The 27316-nt window shown below is 46.8% G+C and overlaps 1 protein-coding gene across 5 annotated transcripts in view; it reads right to left on the bottom strand.

The window, feature by feature from the left end:
* Positions 1-520: 520 nt before the first annotated feature.
* Positions 521-27316, bottom strand: part of KLHL3 (kelch like family member 3) — a 51201-nt gene continuing 24405 nt past the window's right edge. For 3 of the 5 annotated variants that reach the window (XM_054841203.1, XM_054841201.1, XM_054841204.1), the window contains exons 5-15: positions 22659-22821; positions 19620-19729; positions 13921-14037; positions 12754-12903; positions 10060-10177; positions 9121-9318; positions 8193-8294; positions 5404-5532; positions 1772-1912; positions 1414-1557; positions 521-1161 (exon numbers count right to left, since the gene is read on the bottom strand). In XM_054841203.1, coding sequence (XP_054697178.1) covers positions 1133-1161; positions 1414-1557; positions 1772-1912; positions 5404-5532; positions 8193-8294; positions 9121-9318; positions 10060-10177; positions 12754-12903; positions 13921-14037; positions 19620-19729; positions 22659-22821 — 1401 coding nt within the window. In that variant the 3' untranslated portion in view covers positions 521-1132. The remainder of the gene's footprint in view (positions 1162-1413; positions 1558-1771; positions 1913-5403; positions 5533-8192; positions 8295-9120; positions 9319-10059; positions 10178-12753; positions 12904-13920; positions 14038-19619; positions 19730-22658; positions 22822-27316) is intronic. The other 2 variants (XM_054841205.1, XM_054841206.1) reach the window with 2 other exon arrangements.

Below are 27316 nucleotides of genomic sequence, written 5' to 3' on the forward strand. Positions count from 1 at the left end.
CTACCTTACAGCTGGATCTAGATTTGTCTATTTTGAGTAATCTTATGAATTCTTCCTACTAATAGAGGAATGCCTTCAGTACAGGCAAGATCAAAATAGTAATTACAGTGCCAGTGATTAGTTAATTTCCATACTCTGGAAGCATTAAAACACTGCAGGTATCGTACTTTGCTCATTCATCACTGCTTGGGTGACAGAGGGTTCTCACTATACGTAATGTCTCTACATTAATGGCACCATACAGTATTTCTTTAAACATCTAAATGCTCTATTATGAAATGGCATTGAGATGCTGGACAGAGCTAGAACCGGGGCTTTCAGCACAGCTGAAACGCGTGGGTTGGGAACACTTCCTATCCAAGCAACATCTGTTTCACAGGAGCAATAAACCCCGTTGGAGCAGCACATGTTTTGTGGGGTTGCGAAGTTTTGTGTGGTTCAGGTGCTGAGACTTCAGCCCCAGGGAAGGCACTGCCCAGCAGGTCCCATCACATACAGCAAACAGCATTCATGGCAAGTAGAAAAATCACATGGTATTTATTTCCACCGTACGACAAGCATTTCAGGGATACATACAGTAGTCCAGTGGCATATACAAACGTATGACTCAGACAGCGTCACACTCAAGCCAGAGCACCCTGTTCCAGTCCATTTCTGCTGACTGCTTTTCTCAGTTGGTACTCAGAAGTTTCCACTGCCAGTAGTAAAGTCCACCCTCCAGGCACAGTAAGTAGTTCAACCGATAATGTGCACGGAGCATCAGTAGCGAAGAAATCCAGAAGCATTCGTTTTTACTCACATGCCCAAACGCAGCAGTTTTGTTTCACAAAAGAAATTCAGTGCCTGCAGTTCAAGGACAGTGTTTATCTCAAGACACTAGCCATTGAGAAGAACAGTTGATTGCACCACAGATAACAAGCAACACCTCGTGTCTAGCATGGAACATGGCCCCAGAGGGATTTTCGCTTTGCTACGCAATCCACCGCAGAGCAGATGATGATTGTAACGTATCACTTGTCATGCTACGACGTTAACAGCAATGAGATGGGTCAAGTCAGAGGTCAGTCATCTTCCCAACACCACCTAGCTGGATCCACTTCACTTCTGCTCCTCACATTGGCTTGATCGTGTGTCACAAGGGCTTGTGAATCACAGCCACACCTGTTGTAAGAATGGACAGACACAGTTATTGTAGGAGCAGCCCCTGGGTTGCAATATGGCTAAGATCACCCTGCAAAGCCAAAGACCAGCAACAGGCTAGCAGAGAGGGAGGCGTCTACTGTTTCTATGAAAGGTTCCTCTACTGAAAGCAACATAAGACATACAAAAATGTAAGATTAAAGCTTCAGGAGGTACAGCCCTTCAGTGTATGAATGATCCCAGCTGTTGCCAGCTCTCCCACCGACTATTTACCTGCATAACTTCTCCCCGTGCTCATGCTGGTTGGTAATAACGTCCACTTGTCTGTGATGGGGTTGTAGTATTCCACTGATGCCAAATTGCAGGAACCATCATCTCCTCCCACCACGTAGAGGAGACCATTCACCGCACACACACCTCAAAGCAGAGCGCAGATGGTTAGACATGGGCTAACTCATCCCCCACAACACGTCGCCTGCCACATTCTGATTCATTCCCAAGCAGATACCTCATCTTCCATTTTTATTGCGTTCTTACAATACTGATCACTTACATTGCTAACACATTAGTCACATTAAAAACCACACGGACAACTGCAACCAAACACCACAGAAAGGCTTATTGTGGTTACCTGCATTTCTTCTACACATATTCATGTCTGCTACTTGTTTCCAGGTGTTTGTTCCTGGATCGTAGACTTCCACGCTCTTCCTTACTAAGGGACCATCATGCCCCCCAGTAGCGTATAGCAGCCCACTGAGAACACCGACACCTGCCGAACAGAGCCCAGCGTTAGCCAAACGTACAAGGGAAAGGGTTGCAAGTCCCTGAATCTTCTCCTCGGTATTGCCTTGGCCTCTCTAAGGCATTTCCAAAACATGGGTCACATGTGCCTCAAGATCACCTAGGACATGGCCAACTCTCCACCCAACCACCATGTGGCACTACAGCAGACCTGTGCAGTGAGGCCTCGTAGATGTCCTATCTTTCAGGGCTGTACCCCTTCTCGGGTAGATCTTAGTCTGAGATCAGTCTAGTCCCATGACAGTCATCTGCCTTTATTCAATCTCTTTAGACTGACTTGTTCTCTCTTCCCTTTGCCTCCCTGACCGCTGCATCCCACCCCACCTTGTTTCCATCTGCCTGATCTTTTCTGCCATGGGGCTGTTTGCTTTTTCAGCCTGGCTCCCAATTTCAGGAGCTTTATTTTTGCTTTTCCTGCTGCCTTCGTGCCACATGGCTTCATCTCCTGGACACTCTTCCTCAAAACTTAAGGTCTCCAGTTCTTGAGGCTGCCACTGGGTTCCTCTCCCCACACTTGTGCCCCAAAACGTGGCAGCAGCACTTGGCACAGACAAGGTGTCTCCAATGCCACCTTCCCGGCCACTTTCGCAGGCCCCTGGCTCAATCTCTGTGAATGACAGGGATCTGAAGGGTGCTTCTGCCTAATATTAAAGTAAATTAATTAATTCAAATGTTCACCAATCCGTGAGAGTTAAAACTTCCAGCAACATATCTTCGTTAATAGGTTCAAAGGGCTCTATTAAAATTAACAAGGTGGGATGTTAGTAAAAACAGAAACATAGATCTGAATTGCATCATTTCAACCATGGGCATTAAGCAGCAGGATGGCCCCCATGCCCTGAAGATGGACTTGTGCTGACGAATGGGGGAAAGGCGTAGAGCTGGAAAGGCGTGCGCAGGAGGAAAGGGGCCCTGGCAGCATAAAACCGGCAGGTTTTCAAGTTGGCCCCTGTGCAAATATCTCTCCTGTTTGCCACGTGCAGCACAGGGAAAAGAGAGCACAGGAGCAGTGCTGCAATGGTGAGCTGGAGAGCAGGCACCATCTGGGCTTGGGAGCTCCTGTGCCACGGGAGCATCTCCTGGTGGTGTGTCTCATCCCAAAAAATGTGATGTGTCACGCTGCTCCGAATCTTGCCACGGTCAGCAGGAGCACAGACCACAGCCGCTGCCATGCTCCACCTGCGGGACGGCAACACAAGGCAGGGAGGGAAACCATCTGAGCATTATTGCTCCTCTCTCACCAAAAACGGTCCAGCACTAACTGAGACCAGCTGATGAATTTAAACTTCAGCAGGCACATCACCATTTGAGGGACAAGAACGCTGCCGGAGGTCTACCACCATCAGCTCTCTTCTCCAGATTTTCTTAGCTTGCTACTGCTGGGTTTGGCTTTGACCAGCCATCTCTTGCTGCACCAGGAGGTGTTGAAATCCCAACGTGACATTGGGATCCATGGTTCATCTCTGGCGAACACTGGTAACTAATCTCTAACTGCCATATATTGCCACCTTACTGGGCCCAGTTCGCAGTCTGGTTGAGGTTACTTCAACGTGCACCATCTAGGAAGAGCAGAACATGTCCCAGTGTAAGTTCTGGCCCCAGAGTTGGTGCCTCCCAGTTGACTGGGAAATAGGAACTCATTTAACTGGTGAGGAAAGCCTGCCACGTCCGAGCCCAGCAGCCTGGGTTTGCAGCACCGTAGCACTTGACTACATTCAGCTGTTAGCAAAAGTTTTACACTTCTAAAAAATAATTTGCTAATTTCAACAAGTAGGAGAGCAAAAGAGTCAGAAACGCTTTAAGGCTTCTCCATCTAAAACTGCCTCCCTATGCGGTGAGGCAGACAAGGCACACATGGACAGGATGTCCCTGCCAGGAGGGAAGAGGGATCCCCTCGGCTGGTCCAGCAAATGTGGGGGGGCAGCACCCACACATCTGCACAGCCTCACTACCCACACTGGGGACACCCTGGGGACACCCTGGGGACTTGGGGACACCCGTCCTCACCTCCACTAGATGTCAGCATCGGGACGGCGATGCCGGCAGCTCAGAGCACGGCTTCATTTCTGGAGCTGTACGATAGATCATGCTGCAGCACCGCTTGTGATGAGCGGCACTGGGCAGCCCCCTCACCAGTGCCTGTTGGAGGGGCATCTGGGTGACAACCAGAACTCGGGGGGCTCAGCTTTCAGGTTGGGAACAGAAGATTGCAAGGCTACTTGGCAGGAAAGAGCATTCCTAATACCGGACTTGTTGCATGGCGATGTACTTGCAGTGCTCAGAGCAGAGCGTTTCAGACAATGAAAATTCACTAAAATCCATCTCACTATAGGCACAAACTGTTTTGCTGTGTTTCAACGTGCTGTCAACACCACGAGATACTCATTCTGTTCCCCTAGAAGGTTGCATCAGGCTAGGTTTAAGCATCAAGCAGATACTAAAAATCTCTTCAAGTGAATTCAAACCAACAGTGCGTGACCGTATTTGCCTCACCTGGAGTTACAGAAAAAGTATTACAGTGAGGAAAGACAGTGTGTAGAGAGCAGCCTCCCAACCACCCGGCTCAGGAGGAAATTCCCACTGCAGCTTAACCTGCAGGGCTATTTCAGCCCACATGCAAAGGGCACTCTCCGGGCTTTGGCTACCTCTGGGCAACCGTCACTTTGGCTGCTGTAAAACGGGAACTGCCCCGTCTGACATCAGGGAGGGCCCGCTGCACACACTGAGCAACGGGACCAACACTGACACATTCCCTTTCATCTGAAGGTAGTTTTAAATGCAACGGGTAAGAGTTTTTATCCCTTTCAGAGAGGAACAGCCACAGAGAGGACAAGTGCCTACCTGGCCTAACGTCATGTAGTAAATTAGGAATCATCAAGACTAGAATATAATCCTGTTTACATGTCCTTTCCTCTAATCCTCCAGATCAGCAACTGCTGCCAGGAAAAGGTACACCACAAAATAGCTTAGCAGGGGCAATCTGAGATGAATTTTGTTACCTGGACTTGGTCTGCATGTCACCCAGCGCAGACATACTTTGTGCTACAAAGCACCCACTGGATGCTTGCAGAGAAGATCCCAAAGGAAAATCCACCTGACAACCCCCAAACAATAGGAGAGAGGAGGTGCAGCTTGGCTTTCCAGTCCCTGGCTGAGCCTGCAGCTGGTGATTTGGAAAGATAACTCTTTGCTTACAAGTGAGATGCATCTGTTAGCAAGGCTACTTAGAAACATTGAACATTATTTCATTAATCCAGAAATTAATTTCAATTTGCCAGATTTTAACGAGAGCTGCTGAGAGCTTCCAAGCAATTATGGCTTTTCCCCTCACGGGAAGCGGGGGGAAAATAACAGGCTGCACTTGCCAGCCCAGCAATGCCAAAACCCCTTCTTCCCTTCTGTGATCAGAGGAGAACTCAGCGATCATCCGCTCTTAAGAACGCATCTTAGAGCCAGTACCTGCACCGCTGCGTCGAGTGCTCATGTCAGCTACATAGGTCCATTCGTTCGTGGCTGGGTTGTACTGCTCGACGGTACTAAGGCACTGACGGGATGCTCCATCGTAACCCCCCACAGCATAGAGCTTACCTGGAAGAGACACACGATGGCATCAGCATTACGGCTACGACTGACATCACCATCACGCCCCAGGTGAGGGCAGATCCCAGCTGAGGGAGGCCCTGGGAGATGTGCCTAAACCTGCTGGGATGTCTGGGGAAAATCCTAGCGAAAGGATCTGAAGCAGGCTCACAGACAGGCGAGACTGGTTTTAAAGCTGTTAAAGCTGTCAACTAAGACAAGGAAACAACACGACACAACAAGCTTAGTTAGAAGCCAAAAGCCCAGAGGGTTTTCCAAATGACTTGTTGCCCCAAGAGAAGAGGTAACATCAAAGCACGTTCTGCTGATTGAGCATTTCCTCCTGTTCAGGTACCACAAGGCAAGGTGTGCTGTCAAAGGTCGATACTGTACATTAGTTACAATATCACATGAGCAATAAATATGCAATAGCCTCTTATGTTAATTTAATACCTGCATGGAAACCTAGACCTGATTTTGGGTGAAATCCAAACCAACCAATGCCACCAGCATAGCTGAGCCGAGCCTGTTCACTCATGCCAAGTGATCGTAACTCAGAAGATACCATGAGAGACCCTCACAGCATGGTATATCTGTCCCTCCCTACCTCAACTCAATGAAAGTTGGGCAACATACATCAAGTGAGACTGGAAAAACACAGTCAGATGTCACGAGACTACATCATCCATGAAACAAGGCTGATGGTCCTCCATGTCCTCTGTTCACAAGCCTGACTGATACTGTCTCCTTGTCTCCCTGTATCATCATCAACTTGTTTTGCACTTGGGCAGAGGGGGTTTCTTAGTGTTTCTTTACTAGAGCACCTAGGTCGGTCTGGCTCAAGACCGAGCCTTCTAGTCACTACAAGAAACAACCACTAATAAAGTTCAACAAAGGTGTAGGAAAATTCTAACCCAAATTTTTGTACAAAACCCATGAATAAAACCAATTTTCAATCTATAACAGCAGAGCCTGGTCACAAATGAACCGTGCAATTCTTTAGCACAAGATGCCCAACAGCAACTATCATCTACAGTCATGCTTTTCCATCCTCCTGTTTCCATGTTTGCAAAGCTCCAAGAACAGGACAGTTCTTTTCTTTCTCATGGTCCTGCCTCTGACCCCTCTTCTCCCTCAGCTCCACTCATGGCCTCCTTGGGTGTGATCATCAGGAGATATCTGCAAGGATCAGGTTTGTGACCATTCCTTCTGCCTCTTCCTGTCTCTATAAACATTTCAAACTTATTTGTGCTGTTGCTTCAACCTGCCCGGTGTTAGACAATGAATCAAGGCAAGACTGCTGGGCAGAGCAAGACAAGATACCCTGACTGGCATCAATTATTAGATATTTTCAGTACCCACAGACATCAGATCAATTTTCATCACGTTCAGATGAACGCTGTGGATTAACTGCAGGCTGCAGCTTGTTCCCTACACCAATAGGATGAGCTCTGCTTCCCCATCACGTGCCCTTTTTTTTTTTTTTTTTATCATGGACTTCAACATGTGCAACACTTATTTGCACTTTCAAACAAAGCAAAGGAAAAGGATTTCATATGTCTCCAGTAGAAAACCTGTCCATAGAAACATTTCAGGTACATACTTAATATTTGTTCCACATTCAAATGACTGACCCGTTTTAGCAAATCCCACTATCAGCAGCCCAGCACTTCACAAGCATGGGCCAATTTTGAAGGAGATGCTTCCTAAATATGCAAACTTAGCACAACCACCACTACTTATTCTGAATTTATCTCCCTCCCTCTTCTCACATAAACACATTTCATGTACATAAACACATTTCACGTATTTCCCATTCAAACAGGTCAAACCAAGCCACTTCAAAGCACAGTTTATAACAAGGCTTGTGCCAGCGGCTGCTCCGCACCGTGCTAATTGGAAACTGCAACACCATGCTAGAGACAAGGTCAAACAAAACCCTTTGCTTGCTTCAGAACTGATTGTGCTAAAGGAAGAAAAGATTCTGACTTAAACTGCTCTTTCTCCTGGATGCAAACCAAGCTGCTCAGTTCCAGCTCACCCGAGTTTGGTGCTGACAGAAAGGTGCCAACAGCCGCCGCGATCCCTCCAAGCACCCTCTCCACCCACCTCGCCCCCGCAGCGCTGGCGTTTGTTATCGTCAGTCCCTGCTCATTTACAACCAGAGCAAATCGTGCCGTGCGTGCCGGCAAGCCTGATGTCAATAAACACAGGTTTTAGTATTCCTGCCAATCCACCAGCTTGGGGCTGTGGGACGGACTATGCTCTTGTTTCTCTCCCTGAGCAGATTTTCTGTGATGGGTACTCCATCCACGCAGTGTCTGCTGATGGCAACGGCATACACTGCACAATACCATTGCTTTCACCAGCCAGAAGCAGCCCAGAAAGAATAAGGATTCCAAGAAACCTGCACACACCTAATGGCATTCACAGGAGGCATGGGCTGGTCTGATACAGGTCTGAGGATCTTGAAAGCTACACACGATTTTTCACTAAGATCAAGAGAACGTGAAAAGCTACAGCGATTAAGTCATACAAAATAAATCTTTACCAACTAAAGATAGTCTAGAGAACAGTTCCTGCAGTTCCCTCCTATTGCACTTAACCGTTCAGGCTTCTGTTTGACACAGGAACATTTGCTTGATGGAAATGGCTGCTGATTTTCTTACCCTCCACAACTCCAACTCCAACACTGCTTCTTCTTGTGTTCATGGGAGCCACAAAAAACCACTCATTGGTTTTATAGCTATAGGCCTCAACTGATGCCAGACCTAGTTAAAAAGGGGATACACAGGTTTTCTAATTAAAAAAAAAGAGAAGAAAAAAAGATTGGTGTTGCACTTTCATCTGCCTTCCGCCTCCTCCCAAGCCCATAATACCCCCCACACTCCTGCAACCCAGTTTTCTAGTCCCTTGCCTTTCAGGCTGGGACCAGCACATCAATGCCACTTCTTCAGCAGCTGGAAAAATTGTTACCCCATGGCCCCTGCCCTGGGACTGGTGCCCCTCCGGTGTGCCAGGGACACCAAGGTGAAGCACAGCCCAGACTCCAAGCCCAAAAGTCCATGTTCTTTCAAGCATTACAAAATGTCCAAGCAAAGGTTTAAAAATTTCCCCAGACCCCGCTGCATTGTACTCATCACCAGCTGAAACAGGGAGTTTAGGGCTTAACCAAGTGGCAAAGCTCTACAGCAGAGGCAGAGGTGTGAATCTAAACATGCAGTTATGCCAAGATAAATCCCAGACACATATAGCCCATAAGATGCCTTGTTGGCATTTTATTCACGTTGCTATGCAAAATTTAACTAAAATCAGGAAAAATCCCTTTTCAGTCCAGAAAAAGCATATTCATACAGAGAACAAGACTGAAAGAACTGTATCACTGAAGAAAAAAAAAGAGATACTCTGCAATTACTGATGGGTCAAAATGTGCATGTGGTTAGTTACAACACGCAGTAAACCCAATCTCTGGCTCTTTCTCTACAAAATCATAGAGAAAGGGCACAGAAACCTCACTAAAGCTCTGCAGTCTTTGCAGAGGTCTCTGAAAACATTTTTTCAGGTCAAGCACTGCCTGGTTTGTGCTCAGTCACCTACCGGTGCTGCCATCAAAGCCGCCCACTGCATACAGGAGATCATTGAGCACAGCTGCGCCTAAAGTGCTTCGTCTTTCCTGCATGCTGGCTATGGATGTCCACTGGTCCTTCACACCATCGTATACATCAACCGTCCGTACCCTTAAAGATCCGTTGAAGCCCCCCACAGCATAAACATTGCCAGCCATAAATACCACACCTGATAAAAGAGGAGAGAGATTTTTACGGAGGTTTTACAAACAGCTTGAGAAGACAGTATCATCAGGTGTCTGTCAGGGTGTGTAAGACAGCTGGGAAGAGCAGAACGTGGGCAAGTCTTTGGCATTGGAGCCAAGTATGATAAAACATACATGTCATATGGAAGGTGAAATGCACGTAAATACATGGCAACATAAGGCACAGATTGATTTCACACCTGAAGGAGTAATTTTCTGAGCCAGAGAGGACACCAAATGGTGATCCACATTCACAGCCCTCTCGGATGTCTTCAGCTGAACACTCCCAACTTAGAGATCTGCTCTCCATCACCCACTCCTCAGCACTGAGAGGGCCTGACTCAGCGCCTTTGATTTTCACTAGGAAACCAGCAAGGAAAACTGGATCCCTGTGGGCTGCCAGGCCAGTGGGATGGGAGGAGGAGGGGAAACACTGATGGAAGAGCAGCCAGGAGAGAGAGGTGATGAAGGGGAGACAGCAGCTATGGAGGGCAGACAGGCAGGAGCAACCCCTCTGGAGAGCAGGGCATCCACCCGGATGAGAAGGATACATGTGCGTAGGGAAAGAGGAGGAAGGGATGACAAAAAGAAAGAGCTGCTTGACAAAAAGAAAGAGCTGTGCCAGGGCACAGAGGAAGGCTGAAGGGACAACTGAAGACATCCATCCAGCCCTGAGGACCTGCACTGGGAAAACAAAAAAGGCAAAAGGTAAAGGTTCCCATTACCTGCTCTGCACCTCCGGGAGGGCAGCTCAGCAACCTGATCCCACCGCTCCTCCTCAAAATCATAGCACTCCACACTGCGAATGGCTTTGGGCGCTTGCCCGCCCACCACGATCATCACCTGGAGAGGGAAGACGAGAGCTAGAAAACCTCAGACACCAGCCCAGGCAGCTGCTCTCTGCAAAGAAACCATCGCCACAACCTGGTCAAGAGCAGCTGCCAAAAAACATTCTGCACAACTACTAAAAGCCTCTGCATGGGGGGGGGGAAGTTATCTCCCATTTAATGCATGCTAAATAAGTCAGACTCCATTTCCATGGTGGGCAATCTGCCCTATTTCCCCACGAAACACAAAACCACTTTGCACCACGGCACACACAAGACTTGCCGCAGAAGTATTTTTAAGTGAAGAAGATCCCAGAGTAACTTCCGCAGCCAGCCCACTGTTTAGTCATTATCTCCATGGTGGTGCTAAAAATAATCGATGCCACTTAGCAAATAAAACCTGACAGCTGTATTGCCACCTGCGGGGAAGACAACACTCGGGAAATCACCAGGACTATTAAGACCCGGGGTGCTGGGCTGCCGAAGGAAGTGATTTGTCAGCTTCATTAAGGCTTTTGGCTGCAACATGTATTGGTGCAAATTCAGTAATTAAACCCTAAATTCCTTACAGATAAGGAAGATTTATGTGAAGGTGATCAAAGGCAGTCTCAGGAGCTCAAGAACCACTCTGCCAGATTAGGCTAAAGGTCCTTCCAGCCCCAGACTCCATTCCCACCAATGGCAAGCAGCAGAAGCTGGTGAAAACGTGACAAGACCTGGAAGGCATGCAGTGTGGTCCTTCCCAAATCTGCCCTGTCTGCCACCACAAGACAAACTCCCCATGGACTCGCTGACTTCCCAGGGATGGTGGTCCCAGGAGCCAACATCTCAGCACTTGAGGGCTGCCCATCACTCCCGAGTGCTCCTCCTGGGTGCTGGGGACCACAGGCAGTGTCCAAACCTACAAACAACTCGACCTGCACTTTGTTCTGAACACGTTTCTACCCTCCACCGCTATCAAGAGGGAGGATTTGCTCCCCTTATCGCAGCAAATCAGCAGGAGCAAATACTACCCAAGACAATCTGATTTTTGCAAGGCCAAGGAGCTAGAAGCAAGATAACGGGGCTTCAGATATAGTCAAAGAGTAGATGGGAAACTGGCTTTAGCCTCTGCAAGGTGGCTGTGAGTGGCTGAGGGGATAAGATCATCACTCGAGGTCACTCAGGTAATGAGCTCAATTCCAATTATGGTTGCTTTAAAAGTACAGAGCTAGACAGCAATTTAAAGAATTTGAACAGTATGAAAATAGTGGACTGTTTGATCTACAAAGAGGAGAATGTGACATTAGAAAGCAAATTGAGTCTAAATTAGCAGCATGACTACTAGTTGTGTAACAGCCTTCCATGGAAAGCTGCAGAGCTTCACACGATTACAGAATTAAGAGATCTCACAGCAGACAGTAATCCCTCATCAGCGGGACCAACAAACCAGATGAAAGTTTCTCAGTAACAGGATTGCTGGAAGATCATCACCTCCTCCCCTTTCTTTACAGCTAAAAAGAAGGGAGGAGAGACCTGTAGAAGATTTGTGTTTGTACTCATGGGTCATACTATAGAAGATGTTGAGAACCTCTGCACTCGCTGGTTCACTGTTCATTTTATCCCTAACTACTTTAGCCCTTGAACAAGGATCACATCAGCCCTTCACAATACCCCCAAAGCCCTGTTCCACCAACTTCATCTCAGCGCTAGCAGGCACAAAGGACACAATGCACCGACACGCTCTGCAGAACCGCAATTTCTCAATGGACAGTTCAATATCTAAGCATCTGAATAGTCTCTCAGATCTTCTACACCATCCCACAAACCAAGGTCTCTATGATTTCTGCTTAGAAAAATAACGCACTGTGGTTTTGATGTTTTACAATCTCCAAAATGCTTATTAATAACTTCAGCGACAGGCTGTTGAGAGACACTGTGCCAAACTGCATTTATCTCCAGGGCACAGGGAAAATAGTTTCTGTTGTCATTTTTTCTTCACTAATAAAGTGGTGGCCAGAGCATCACATGCCTGCAGGATAAATGCAGGGAGTAACAAGGATTATTTATTCAGTAGCTGCTTTGAGTCTATTGAAATTCTCTTCAGACTTCCCGCCCATGGGTCTGGGTGCCATTGTTTCCTGCTTTCCTGGCTTCCGATTATGGATACAGGAAAAGACACCTACTGTGACCGTCCTCAGCAGGACTCCGTGATGGTGCTACAAGCCAGCAGAAATCTCGGCCAACCCTCCAAGCACTACAGGCAGCTGCCTGCAGCCGCTGCCGCTCCATGGGTCAGCGATTCGCAAAGCCACAGCTCCAGGAGCAGCAGCCGTTCACAAACCATTTGTGGCTGACAAAATGTTTCAAGAGCAGACCCGTGCCCCTGGGAGAAGAGCTATTGCTTCTCCTAAGGGTGTATCTAAGTTTATCCAACTTAATTACGTACCCCTGGTGGGCGCAGGCAATACCAGAAGAGGGATTAAAACACTTCAAGGGACGATCATGGAGTTAGTGAGAAGTAACATGGCAAGTACGCAAGCTCCTTTCAAAGGCAGAAAATGCCACCAGTAATACGGTGTGAGGTGACACGAAGCAACCAGCTCGGCTTACCTTTGGCAGGCTAACGGGAGTCCTCGGCTTTGTTCTGGGATTCTTTATCAGCTGCCTTTGATCCAGAGGAAGCAAATGATATTTCATGGCCTCGATAAGGAAGTCTTTACAGGTGTTGTTATTCTTGATTAAAGCTTCTTCTTCAACTGTCTGAGAACCCACACACACATATGAAAGATCATTTAAACTGAAGTACTTGGTACTACACAAGGAGCTTTGTAGAAAGCACATGACACCTGGAATTTCTCTTCCAAAGTACCAACATTAAAAAAAAATGCAGAAGACAGACACAGACTTCCAATGCCTCCCAAAAAAACACATGCAGTAACATCCAAGCTCCTCACTTCCCCCCAGTATCACTCAAGAGTAGCAGTGCTCCCTCTATTTTACCACTCTCCACCAGACACTTAATGTCTCAGGAGAGAATTCACCAGGAGCCTGGGTACAAAATAAGTAATTTCTTTTGAGTCAGATTTTTTTTAAGGAGAGACAATATCTTTTATTCAATCAGAAAATATAGTTGAGAGAAAAAAAAAATACATGATAGGTTCATCTTGTGAATATCAATTTTATTGCAATTGTATTGATTTTTTTTTTTTTTTAAGACACATGATGAAAGCATAGTCATCAAAAAGTCCATATGCCAACCCCTTCCTTTGGGGATTCTCAGCTCATTATCAAGGCCCAGATCCCAGGAATTAACTTGTTGAGAACAGTTTCCAAGTCAGACAGCATCTCACCTGCCAGTCACACAGACCTGTCTTTGTGCGCAGAACACGTCTTAAGCTAAAATTATCACACATGACATGTTTTCATGAAGCTAAATTTACCTGTGCATTAGGGAAAAAAACTGCACAAGCTTGTAACACCACCACCTGGGTATTTTCAGGGTGAAAAATCCCAAGATTTTAACTTCTAAATGCTTCCACCAAGAGGAGCAGGAGCTTCGCTCTCGGCACTGCCTGGCAGAGCACAGGTCACAATTACAAGAAGGTTTCTGCACACAAACATTGATTTCAGAGTCCACCCAGTTTTTCCTTTTATTCCTCTGTTTACAGACTCGGCGACATGCCAAATTACCCACCTCAGACACAAACAGCCAAGCCATTGATTAAGGAGCTACCAGCAGCTTAAGTGCAAGTATTAATTACTTGTTTGCAGACTAACCTGTACAAGATAATCTCTCGGCAAAAGGGGCAGGCGAACATGCTCCATCAGTTTAGCCATGTGCTCTAAGCGAGATTCCTTCTCATAATTTATCCAAGAAATAACCGCTTCAAAGACCTACACAGACAAAGTACAATTAAATGGAGAAGAGAGAACAGGCTTGCACAGTCACCTACCCAGAATCAGAAGCACTGTGATTTTACAATATTGAAGGAAGGAGATGCAAGATCTCTAGCAAACAGATGAAAGTCACGACTGTGCACAGGGCATAAGTGCCGCAGTAGCCAGAGGTGAGCTGACCGTGCGCATTAATAAGCAATTTCACATCTAGATGTGCTGTATCACTTTCAAAGCTAAGCATGTGTCCAGGACAATAATATACCTCTTGGACATTAGTACTGGAAGGCAGCCAGGAAACTTAATTAGCCTGCTGACATTTGCACTGGACATTATTCATGAAATCAGCCACAACGATTACTCCTGATAACAGAGATCTCCCCTCCCAAAGGAGTCTGGCCACACACTAAGTCACTATGTTCACCATCATGTTTAATCACTGCACCAGTTCCCCCTCCCTCAAAACCAAGAAGTCTTCAGGACAAGTTCACCACGCGCACGGGAAAACCCCTGTCTGTGGCCACGCACGCATTTCACCGCTAAAAATACCCAGATACATCTGCAGGGAAACAAGGGCATGCTGGCCTTCTGGTCTGAACCAAAATCTAGTTTTACTCCCAGATCCAACCAGTTCTGATAAACATCCAAACTTTGACTCCGTGACGAAATGGGCACAAACAACCCCGTGCAGCAGGAGCCACGCAGAGCCCTGCGCGATGAACAGATGCAGGCAGAAGCATCCTACATGGGCTCCTGGCATGAATATACATGTGCTTATGTAACTGTCAGCCACGCTCCTCCCAGAAGAAAGGCCTAAAAACGTCTCACCAGGAGTGGGAAAGGCTTCCTGAAACACCCAGCAAGGCAAGGAGAGGGGCTGGTGCAGTCTCAGATGCTGCACAGCAGGATCTGCGTCCTTGCAGTGGAGTTTCCCCACAGAGTCAGAATTAAATTCTGACCCTTAACTCCCATCTCTAAAGGCAAAATTCCCCAAGTGCTCTTGCTACCCCGTTACTGGTGAGGGGCTGAGCACAGCCTTCTCCCACAGACCCCGGCCATCCTGTGCTTCCCCCAAAAGGCATCGCTGGCCCTTCGCCCCAGCGCACTTGGCACATGCCCTTGGTTTCAACTTCCCTCCAGGGTCACCAAATGGTCAGGCCAATTTGCACAGATATTTTTTTCCATCATTTCACCCCTCCCATCACTCCCCAAGAAATCATTTCATTTGGTCCAAGGTCACTAATTGGACACAATTAACCAGAACCGAGGGCACCACCTCTTGGTCCCCAATTGTTGCTGGCAAATATATCTGCAGGAGGCACTGGCAGACACATCCTCCCATCAAGGAGAGGCAGAGCAGGAAGGGGTTTCCTCATCTTAGGCTAAACTGTATACTTTAAAAAAAAAAAAAAAAAGCAGTAAAGAACCAGCCTCATTTCCTATGCCAACAAATGCTCTTGCTGAACTGTTTGGAATTCAGGACACTGCGATGAGGATTTAAGCAATGCAATGGGGAGCCGTGTAATCAAACCCCAGCAGACGCAGAGGAAAATAACTACTGCAGAACCTTAAAGTATTTTAAAATGAAAATAAACAAATAATTTCACTGTGGCTACAAGGCATTTAAAGTAGAAACTAGGCTGCTGTGAGATTTTTTAATTGCAAATGAGCATGGAAGGAGCATAAAGCAAATGTTTAGCCAACAAACATGCCTTTCATTAACCTCTTCTGCACAAATGCTGAGCTACAGAACAGGTCACAGGACTGGGACATACCCAGCTACAGACCAGATGACAGTGAATAAGTCTTACAGGAAGGCAAAGCAAATGTGCACGAGGAATAAACTGCTTCCTCGGTGCTGGAGACCACTCCTGAGTTAGGCATACACTGATGCTATCCTGCTGTGCCTACTCTAAAAATAACAGATTTTTTTTAAAAAATGAGATTCTGGCACCTTCCGTTGGCTCTGATTCCTAATTTTATCAGAAAGGGGCAGGGAGGAGGGGGGAATCTTAATCCAAGACAGCAGCATCTCTATTTAAAGGCCACATCTGTTTCCACTACTGCCATGCCCTCCCTCCGCATGCTATGCCCACTGCAGACCCCCAGCAGCTGCTGCCGCTCCCCCAGGAGATGGGTGTTTCCAGCCACGCACGACCTGCTGCCACGGTGTGCTGAAACGAAGCAGTTACCCACACAGCTTTATTTAGAGCAAGGGCACAGGCTGAGTTAGCGGCTGGCACCTGCCTGGCTGCAGGAGCAGTCCCGAGCATGGGAGAAGCAGATTTCCCACCCTAGGGAATAGAAAGGTAAAAGCCTGGAAGATCCCCTTTCTGCACACTACCTAAGCTAAGAGCAAGCCCAGATGTCTTCCCAGTCTCTTCAGCCAGTTGTTAGATGCTCCCAGAAGTGAGGGCCAAACTGTGCATCAGCTTCTACTGCATGGTAGCAGCATGAGACAATGAGTCGATTACTAGGCTCTGCATAAAATTCCCAATCCAAAAAATCCCAACCTTCTTAAAAATTTCTTTTGTCACTGTTCTGAGTTGGCAGGAATCACTTCTCCAGGGCTGGAAGCTCCTCCATTTCATATATCATCAGTAAACATGAATAAAGATAATTTTGTATAGTTTTTCCTTGCTTATGTACACTTATGTATGTTTTATGTTACACCTCTACGTTAGAATTAAAGAGCCAATTAGGTCAGGTACAGAAAGCATTGATAAAACTCTCTTCAAAGCACTCAGCTACAGCAACGAGCGCAGGCAGGGACCAAAATAAACCTTTGCCCTAAGCCAAATGGGCCTGTGCAACCGCAGAGGCTGGACACGGCAAGGGGGAGAGGGAGAGAAAGGAGGAGAATCTTTGAATAAAGGGGAAACGTTATCACCATTTTACAATTAAAACAAATTTCTGTGGTAGCAGATAATTTTTGTAGTCCTGATGGCCTAGGGATATAAGCGTGCCACGCTTTGTGGCGACAAAGAATGTATTTTATTAGGCCAATTGGTATTAGTTGGGGGGTGGCAGAGGAAGGGGACAACACCCACGCCTGGTCCCGTAGCATCATAGGGGCAATACCTCCCTCCCTGGCCTTGCTAACTCCTGGCCCCGGAAGGACCCAGCTGTACCGCTGCCCAACGACCCCGAGGTGGAAACGTGCTGCACACGCAGGGGCACGGCGAGAACAGGAACCTCTCAGGAAATCTGGGTGCGATAACTTAGCTCTCAGGCGTTTCAAGTATTTGCCTACTGACTACATCTTATTGCTTAAAAATAGTTATCTATCCATCACGTGCACACGCACGCACATAGATATATATGTATAGATACATGCAAAAGTGTATCTCACACATTAGCAGATAGGAAGAATAAAGGTCAGGAAAACTGCTTGTCTGTCATGAAGCTAATGCAAAACAGCAGCCTACCGGTCCCTCCTCAATTTTCAGCACTTCTTTAGACTCCAGCACATATTTCACATTTATGTTCCAATCTCTCCCTCTCTCCTGTTATTCATATCTGTTGTTTTGAACATGCAGCTTATGCTTACATTTCCTTCCACTGCCTTGCATTCTCAACTTTTACAATCAGCTAAAGAAATACTGGGTTTGATTGTGTAAAGCTCAGATGAGGGAAGGAGTACTTTGATTTCTCCGGGCACAAGGCCAATAAAAGCTTTTTAACAATGCTGCACAGGACTGGAAAAATGGGTTACTAAACTTGCACTTCCCTTTGCAGGCTGCGTGGCTCATACAAAGCAAATCCGCTGCAAGTTCACCTGGTTTGGTTTTTTTCCCCCTTTTTGGCCCTGTCTGCGTAGCAGGGAGCAGCACCCCACCAGGACGCCCACGCTGGCCCCACGCCTGCGGAAACGCGCTCCCCAAGCCTCCGAGTTTGCTGGCTGGGATCTGAATGAAGCATCACTATGTTCACACCTCGCGTGGTGCGCGTTTTCTGGAGAGCTTCACCGTCTGTATGGGCCCAAGTACATGCGCGTCTGCAGCCCAGAGGGGCCGAGCAGGACGGTGCACACACCTGGATGTGCAGCCTGACCAGCTCAGAACAGACCGGCAGCACCAAGCACAGCCAGCTCCAGCCTCATCCCACCAAAATGCGGGCATTCAACAGAGGTCCTGAAGTTACGAGCCACATAATCATAGAATCATAGAATGGGTTGGGTTGGAAGGGACCTCAAAGATCATCCAGTTCCAACCCCCCTGCCATGGGCAGGGACACCCTCCACTAGACCAGGTTGCCCAAAGCCCCATCCAACCTGGCCTTGAACACTGCCAGGGATCCAGGGCCAGCCACAGCTTCTCTGGGCACCCTGTGCCAGGGCCTCACCACCCTCACAGGGAAGAATTTCTTTCTAACTTCTAATCTAAATTGACCCTCCTTCAGCTTAAACCCATTACCCCTTGTCCTGTCACTACACTCCCTGATGAACAGTCCCTCTCCATCTTTCCTGTAGGCCCTTCAGGTACTGGAAGGCCGCAATTAGATCTCCCTGGAGCCGCCTTTTCTCCAGGCTGACCAATCCCAACTCTCTCAGCCTGTCCTCATAGGAGAGGTGCTCCAGCCCTCTGATCAGCTTCGTGGCCTCCTCTGGAGTCGCTCCAACAGCTCCATGTCTCTCCTGTACTGTGGCCCCCAGAGCTGGACGCAGGACTCCAGGTGGGGTCTCACCAGAGCAGAGTAGAGGGGCAGGATCACCTCCCTCGACCTGCTGGTCACACCTCTTTTGATGCAGCCCAGGACACCGTTGGCTTTCTGGGCTGCAAGCGCACACTGCCTGCTCATGTTGAGCTTCTCATCAATCAATATCCCCAAGTCCTTCTCCTCAGGGCTGCAATACTCAAGCTCTCCTGTAGCCTCCCACAAGTGTTCATCTTCCTGCAGTGACAATTTGGAGGTGAGCTGAAGGACTCGAGACACATACCTCTCCCCAGAAACCTGCTGCAGGTCATGCAAGAAGCCCACACCAGAGACAGGGGCTGGACCTGGTGTTCACTAAGTACTGTAACCACTGCTCACCCTCCTTCCCAGGACTACAGACCACACAAGATGTGCTGAACATTTCAACCACAAAGCAACATCAACCAGCACTGTTTTTCCCACACCTTCCATTAAAAACACTGATGATGCTAGAAAAATGTTTCTTTCCTTCTTTTTGGTTGCGGGCCTCCTTTACTTATTCTGTCCGATGTGCAACAGAAGCCAATACTCCTCCCTGGCCTAATGAAATTCACCTTTTTTTGAAGTTTTATGGCAGGTAATACAAGCTTTACACCAACAGCAGACAGGAGAGTCCTAGTTTTCCAGAGAAGGAAGGTATTTGGTTCTGTCCCCAAGGGCTTTTGGAAGAGATATGGATCTGAGATTCATTACTTCCTACAAAGAACAACCAAGTGAAGGTCATTTTTATGTGGTTTTAGGATTCACATTATTTTTAATTTTCTTTTCCACATGAGCTCTGTTGGAAAATGGCCCCTGAAGAGCATAACATGAGAACAGTTCCTGATGCAAGATTTAGAAACATTCCAGCAGTCTTACATTCACTGTTGCTATATAATTTACTGTACCTTTTCTTCAGAGGAGACTGTGAGCTTGTCACTTGATATTAAACTGCAAACCTGGTCCAGACTAAGGCTAAGAAATTCTTCTCCTAGCATCACCTCAGGAAAGTGCTGCTCTGTTCAACAAATGAAAAGGGGGAACAGAAAATTATAATGAAATCCATGCTTTAAGTCAATGGAAGGACTACAGCATTCGGAGAACTGTTATTACAGCTCAGAGCACCCAAGAAACAACACGGCGGAACATAAACAGAAAATAGTCTCAGAGCAGGTTAAAGAAATTTGATCTTATTTCAAGGAACACAAGCCCCGTGAGACCCTTTCATTAATGACACTAAATGGGAACTTAACTTTCTGCAGAGCCACTAAGTACCTTCCAGTGGCAAATACGATTAGAAGTGGCAACTGAGAAAAGTGCCAATGCCTTTCTAAAGTAAATAATCTGGCCACCTCAAGATTCAGTTCTTGCCCACTTCAACAACCTAGACAGACTCAGATCTGCTCAACACCTGGATGACAGATTCCAGCAAGGGTTCCTGATATTTGTAGGTATTCAAAGGAAAGTTCATCTTTAACACGAATCAGCCAAAGAGTCAGTTTGGTGCATATGCTCAGCAGCAAATAGTGAGGGATCCCAGGGCATCCAGCTGACTCTGTATGTGCGAGGGGGGGATCCTCATTCCATGTATATAAATGGAAGAAAAGAAGGAAAGCTGACCCCACTTTTAAATTCTTTCCCCAAATTTAACCTTTCCCCTGCTCCAAACCCTCAGCGCCCATCTTCCCCAGCAGCCTTGTCTCTTCTCATTTCAGTCGGCAACTGCACAAATTTCTTTTTCTCCCTTTTTGCCTCCAAGTCCCTCCATGCTGTAACTTGGGAGCCATTTGAAAACAAAATACACACCACTACTTATAGTCCCAAACTGGAAGAATTATGACCTATTGCAATACAGGTCCAAAAAGGATCATCAAATCCGTCAAGCTTTCCATCTAGCCAAACGGCACAAAGAAAGAATTACTTTCAATGGTCAAAACTGTTGTTAGGCAGTTGCAGACAATTTTAGTTTTGCAAGCATTTTTTACATATAGATGCCAATTTAATCCCACCTGCCATTTGCTGAGTCCCATTTATCTTTGGTTGAAATATGGAAGCATGAATCTCAGCAGCTTTCTTCAAGCCCTAATCCCTTTCGCTTTGAGAAGCTCAGGCTCACGTATCCAAAGAGCTCCCTGCACAGCAAGATCTGCCTCTAGTTTTCGCCTCTGCAAAGAACTTTGCCTGCCAAAAAGCAGCACTCCAGGGACACAGGCTGGCGTAACTTCCAGAGAGGAGCTCCTTGGAGACCGCACCTGAACAACTCCTCACCAATGCTGGTGCTGCAGAGGGCACTTGGGCTTCCCCAGCCACAGACCCTACATGGTCTAATTGGGACCAAAACACCACAGCTAAGCCAAAGGCTCTGACTAAAAATAGCAGTATCTGGATAGAGCTTAATACTCTGTTATGCTGGAAGTCATATGTAAGATCTAATGAACTCTTCTGGCCTTAAATACTTGAGAAGCAGGAAATGCTCCCCAGACAGTAATCTGGATGCACTCTGACTTCTGGACACAATCTCCTATTCATTCTGGACTGGCATCTGGCAGTAGAAAGACATTTGATCTCCTGTTATTAGTTGGAAGCAAGTAAAAATATTTACTGATTTTAATAAAGTAACTTGTGCCTGCATCAAGAAGGCTCCTCCACCTCCTAAAGTTATCCATTGGCCAGAACTAAGCATTTCCCCAGAAAGTGAGCTCATGCACGCATGGACTCTTGAGCTTGGGGACTTCTGTCTTGGTTTAACACTGTTACATAAACAACACAGTGAAAAGAATTTTAATGGCATTTTTATTAATGGAGTTCCATTAACATTACATGGGCTGTTGTACTAACTGGGACTTATGAAGGCCAATAAAACAACAAAGCAGACTTTCTAATTGCCAAACAACCAAATAAATATACAGTGAATGCACTGCTTGTTCGGTTAAAGATTAAACAGGGCCTGGAAGCAAGGATAATGAGATATTACAAGCAAGTCTTTATACAATTAACCATTCCTTCCAGGGTACCTTTTCCTCTAGGGGATAATACAGCCAGAGCAGCTGAAAAGGTTTTACTTTTATTTGCAGGAGAATAAGGGAGGAATTGGTGAGCACATTTTTATTCCACTGAGCCTTCCTTATGGTCCAATTAAGGACAAAAACATACCAAGGAAAATGTGGCAGGACAGAGCAGGTGCTCTGGGAGACAGCAAGTGTATTTTTCCCTATATAAATAGACAGAAAAACAGAAAAACAAACTGAGTAGAGAAATCTACCAGCTTTTCCCAGGCAGAGGTCAAGGGCAACTCTGCTGGAGGAGACTGGAAAGTGCTGGGGAGTTAAGAGCATGGGGCCGCTTGGAATAGCTTTACATTTACAACACAGAGGAGGAATGCTGAAAGCCATTGCCCACACCTACTTATTGCAACCAAACACATCCACTCTCAAGGAAACAAGTCTATCCGCCCTTGGGGTAAGTCACCATTGCTCCACAGATCAGAGGCTCAAACCACACGACAATTTTAGCTGAGTGTTCCCCCTCCCACCCACAAGATTTAGTTTTGCCTGGTGATATTTATTCCTAGAACGCACAAATCCCCAGCATTGCTACTGCTCTCACAGGGCAGCATACATGGAGAGGACAGCAGTATGCCAACACTGTGCTGCTGAGCAGGCAGCCAAAGAGCTTACCAGGAACATACTGAGGAACTGTTTTGTGGGCTGGGATCCAGAGGATCAGGGGGTTTTACCTTCTTAGGTGTTCCCCTGTGACCAAGCCACATTTCACAATTTGCGGCATCACAGAAAGTTACAAGTCTACAACCCCATACAGAATTCCCTTCCCTGTTCTAACACTAGAAGTATGAAGAGACCAACCAGGATGTGGTGATCTTGCTCAACCCACGAGTTGCTGTACTTGGCAGCAGGTTTAACTCAACAAACGGATGACCCTTCCCTCACCTGCATAGGCATTTGCCTGCTGCAGCAGTTCGGCACACGCGTGCACATCGGCAAAAGCTCGGATTCCAAGGCAGTTCGTGGGATGCAGCTGGGACTGAAGAAAGTCACAGCAGTTTTTTCTAACATCCATCAATTGCAATAAACTAGCAGCTGGCAACAAAACCTGCAAAGGCAAGAAAGGGGAATTAGAGTTAGCAACAAAGGACATTTGATTCCCAGCTTGCATAAATTAGATGTAATTCCCCTTCAGACAGGGACACATCCTTGCAGGGTACAAGAAGGAAGGTTACAATTTTAGCACTATCTGTATGCAGAAGATCCACGTCTGTGCTCTAAGAGATAGAAACGCGATCCCATGCTGGGCTAGGGGCACAGCTCTTCTCCCCCAAAAGACCTCAAGGCAGGTAAGGGGAGGACAAAACTCAAGCAACCACAGATGCACATGAATTTCTAGCTTTGCTGCAGGTAGGACCTGTACACAGATTTATTTTATTTTTTTCCCCTGAAGAGCTTTATATTATTTATATGCATTACCATCACATTCAAAGCCCATAGCAGCCCAGCATTCCTCAAAACCTGAAACTTTCTTTTTTTCCAACAAAACCATATTGGCTTGTGAGCAGGGTGCCCAAACTGCCATGGTAGAGGAGGAGTTCACAGCAAGCTCAAGCAGGTTTTGGTGACAGCAAGGTTCTCGGGAAAGATGGGGCCAACTGTTCAAATCGATGACCTTCATTTTCACCCCCACAAAATGCTGGGGACGCTTCACCACTGTGGTTTGTGACTGCATCTGGAAATGAGTTACTGCTTTGTATCTACAAAACTAAGTACAGAAAAGGGAGACAGAATTGGATCAGGAACGTGACATCTGCTGGAAAGACCACCTTTGAGGCCAGTGAGCGGGACAGGAAGTAGAAAATAAAGTCAGTCGGGATGTTACAGCTCGTGACATCAGCTACTTCCTTTCTTATGTCGTACAGTAACTGCAGACGTGTCTCATCCCAGCTCTTCCGTAGCTCTGGCTGCTTCACACATGTCCTTCCAACCGGGCATCTGTGCTCACCATCTGAGCACAGATTTCCGGAAAATTATTTCTGACTCAAAAAAACCCAGTGGCTGTTAAACAAAACAAGCAGGTCAACAGCATCCACCTCCCTGGATCTCAATGGCAGGGAAGGGAAAAAAGATGTCCCCTCCCTGACCCTGCTGCCTGCCCCCACAGCCCCGTTCCACATCAGGGCAGGACACTCACAACCTGCCCCAGGTCTTTTCTAAGCCACCGATGCATTCCAGCTCCAGCCCAGCTGTACAGTGTCCGACGGCTGCCAAGCAGCCACCCCAACAGGCAACAATAAAAAAAAAAAAGAAATCAATTAACCCGGGAGCTCATTTTGGCCCAAGCCTCTTGATGCCAGGAGGAGATTAGTTTGTAGTTTTGATTAAATCAAGACAGCAGTGCTCTTGCATTTTGGAAATCTAGCTGTGAACTACTTCCTATCTAGCTGAACCATCTCCTTGTATCAGTAGAAAGGCGAGCACCTGACTTGCATAAGGGCTGTCAGTAAAGCCGCCAGACTCTCTGCAAACCATCTCCAGCCATACACCAGCCAGAGCTTCCCCCACGCACCCCCAATCCATCCAGCAGAACTGCCTGCAAATCCAGGTGGGCTGCTTACCTCGAGTGTTTTGGGATATTGCCTCTGGAACAGAGGCTACTCACTACCATCACTAATACCCACATGCAATACAGCTCCCTGGACACCCTATCACTGCTCTTACAGCCTTGTGCTGGCGTGACAGGGCAGCGTAGAAGGAGCCTTATGCTACTGCAGTTATTGGGAAAGGGATATTATCATATAATACTTTTCAGAAGTAGGCTATAAGTAGCCTATCAAAAGATGAGTGGATTTTCCCTTTCTTATTTCCCAGCTGAACATCTCACCACTCATCTTGTTTTTACCAGGGAAGGCGAAAAGCAAGCAAAGGATATCCGCCAGCACAAGGTCTGTTTCCTTTAGAAATAACAAGAGGAAATGCCCTCCCTAAACATGCAGCAGGACCAAACTGCAACCCATTAACATACAGGGAAGTTGCTCACTTGGGTCTGGATTTGGCTCTTAATATTTGAACTCAACCAATGCGAACAATTTACAGAGAGCTGACTCCTCTACCAGATCAACCTCCATACCAAATCCCAATCATCTTTGAAACTATGTCAAAATTCTCTGGTATTACTACCGAGACTGACTTCTTTGCTAAATAAATTATGTCCAGAACCTCATCTATGGGGGGTGTGTGTGTATATTTTTATATATACACCTATAACCATCTAGTTCACCAGCTGTGCTCTCTCACTCTGCAGACTCTGTACCAATCTCAGGCTTTACAGAACATTGCCTGTGCAATTAAATATTTTTATAAACCTTTCATGTCTCTGAACTCTGAACTTTTTCAGCCAAAAGCATTGCTATAAGGTTCATTCAATAGGCAGGGCATTAACACTGGACTTCAGAGACTGGGGTTAGTTCCCTGCTCTGCCACAGCCTTCCAGGCAGCCTTGGCCAAGAGTTAATCTACCCCATTCCTCCTCTGCAAAACTGGGAGAGGAGCATTTCCCCAAGGCAGGGGATATGTTAAAGCTTATAAGCTGCTTTGATAATTTAGTCAAATTGGAAGCTAAATAAGGGTGCTGGCTGTAATCCTCAGCAGCACATCTAGGGCCACAGCTGGGACCGCACATCTGCCCAAACAGGGAGACTGCTCCCAAGCACCTTTGCAGGGGAATCCATGAAACAAGCAGATTTTGTGTTTGCAAGGCTGGTTAAATACTTGGGTTTAACCGAGCAGCTCTAAACTGCACAAGTAATGGAGATAAAACTACATTACTGTAATGTGGCCTTTCAGTGCAAGGCAGGCAATTAGGCTTTATCACTCCCCAACTGCTACCAGGCAGTGCTGAGGGTGAACAATGGTGCTTCTACTTAAATGCTCCACCTGGGGTGAAATAGCCAAGGCAGAGGCATGTGCAGCAGGATCAGAGAGCCACAAAACCTCTCCAGGAGCAGGCGTGAGAAGGAGAATGGATTATAGAGGTGAGAGACAAAACAGGGGAGCAGCTGGCAATTTCCCTCCTGATATACCTTCTCCAACTTCACTGCACAGAGCGGACAGACCGTCCCTTGGTAAGCAGTGGGATAAAAATGCAGAGACACATCCATCAGACACAGCATAGTCCCCTGGTGCCACATCCACAAGTTTCTCCTCACCTTTCTGTTAGGCCAACCCAATCTGAAAGACTTTTCGTAGGCGTAGGATGGGCCCCCATCCCAACAGCTGTAACACCCCAGAGAAGTCAGCCCTGCTGTTGACTAGGACTCCCCAGCAGCCCAGGGGGGTGATCCATGGCAAGTGGCTTTTGCTCCAGGGAGGAAGATAGCCCTGAATTATTGCATCTCCTAAAGCTGAGCTGAAAGGCTCTCTGCCTCACCCTGGGCTTGCACCTACCATAGTTGCAGCTTTTGGAATGAAGAGGGGGAAGGGAGATGAACTGACCCACTTATCACCCCTTTATCATCAAAACTGCATCTGCCACAGATACTCTCCTTCCTTGTTGTGAACTCCTGTCCCTAGGGAAAGCTGAGGTGCAGAAACACACTTCTGAAAAGGAAGTGCTACAACTTCTAGCAAAGCTTTTTTCCTCCTTTCTCAAGCCATTTTTTATTATAATTATTATGTCTGCAAAGCTGACAGTTTCAATATCTATTTCCTCCAGACAGCTGACTTCAGATTTTGTTCTTTCTATATGAGACATATCTCGAACTGTGGTAGTATACAAGGACATCACACACGTGGTATGCTGCACCTCATTCGTAAGTATTTAATTGTGAAATCAGGTTAATCAGGACTTTTCTCAGGGAATCATTACAACCCTAATGGTAATGACTTTCTTAATTGGGAGGGTAATTCTCAAGCTGCCTGCAAGTAATTAAGTGCCACCAGTAAGGATGGGTGCCACATGCTGAAGAGGGACTTATTCACTGCCTACATCCAGAGGTCCAAGTGTCTTCACAGGACCACCTAGGAGAACAAGAGGCCTCCTCCCCAACCTCCTCTTTATTCAGCTCTGCTCAAGGGTGTCATGCTGAGCTTCTTCTCCATCGCTGGACTTTGCTCCTATCACTCTTCACCAAGCTGGCAGGTTTGAAATGAGTGTTGGAAAGCAAGCTGCAATGCAGCCAGTTCAGCTGCAAAATCAGGACCTAACTGAAAAATTCAAGGAACTGATATGTTAAAACAGCCAGCTACTCCATACAGGCAGGCAGCAGCAGACCCTGCGCTCTGTTTGACGCATGCATATGGTTTCCATTGAAGCCAGCCAGCTGCACATGAGCATCTGTGACCTTCCCCAAGCCACTCACTTTAGTTTTCCTCACTTACAGAAACTGCATGGCACAAAGTTTATTCCAAATAAATTTATCAAGCTCCACCCTCAAATGCATGAGATCTTTTTGTCATGCATATGAGTCTTTACAACCAACCTTGATGTGGGGTGCAACAAAAGAAGAACAACAGAAGGCAGCAGGGACAGAAAGCCCAGGATGAATTTTCCTGAGACTATAACGTGACTGCAACGAAGACAGAAGTTCTTCCCCTGCTCC

The sequence above is a fragment of the Grus americana genome, chromosome 14, assembly GCF_028858705.1.
Source record: "Grus americana isolate bGruAme1 chromosome 14, bGruAme1.mat, whole genome shotgun sequence".
NCBI lineage: Eukaryota > Metazoa > Chordata > Aves > Gruiformes > Gruidae > Grus > Grus americana.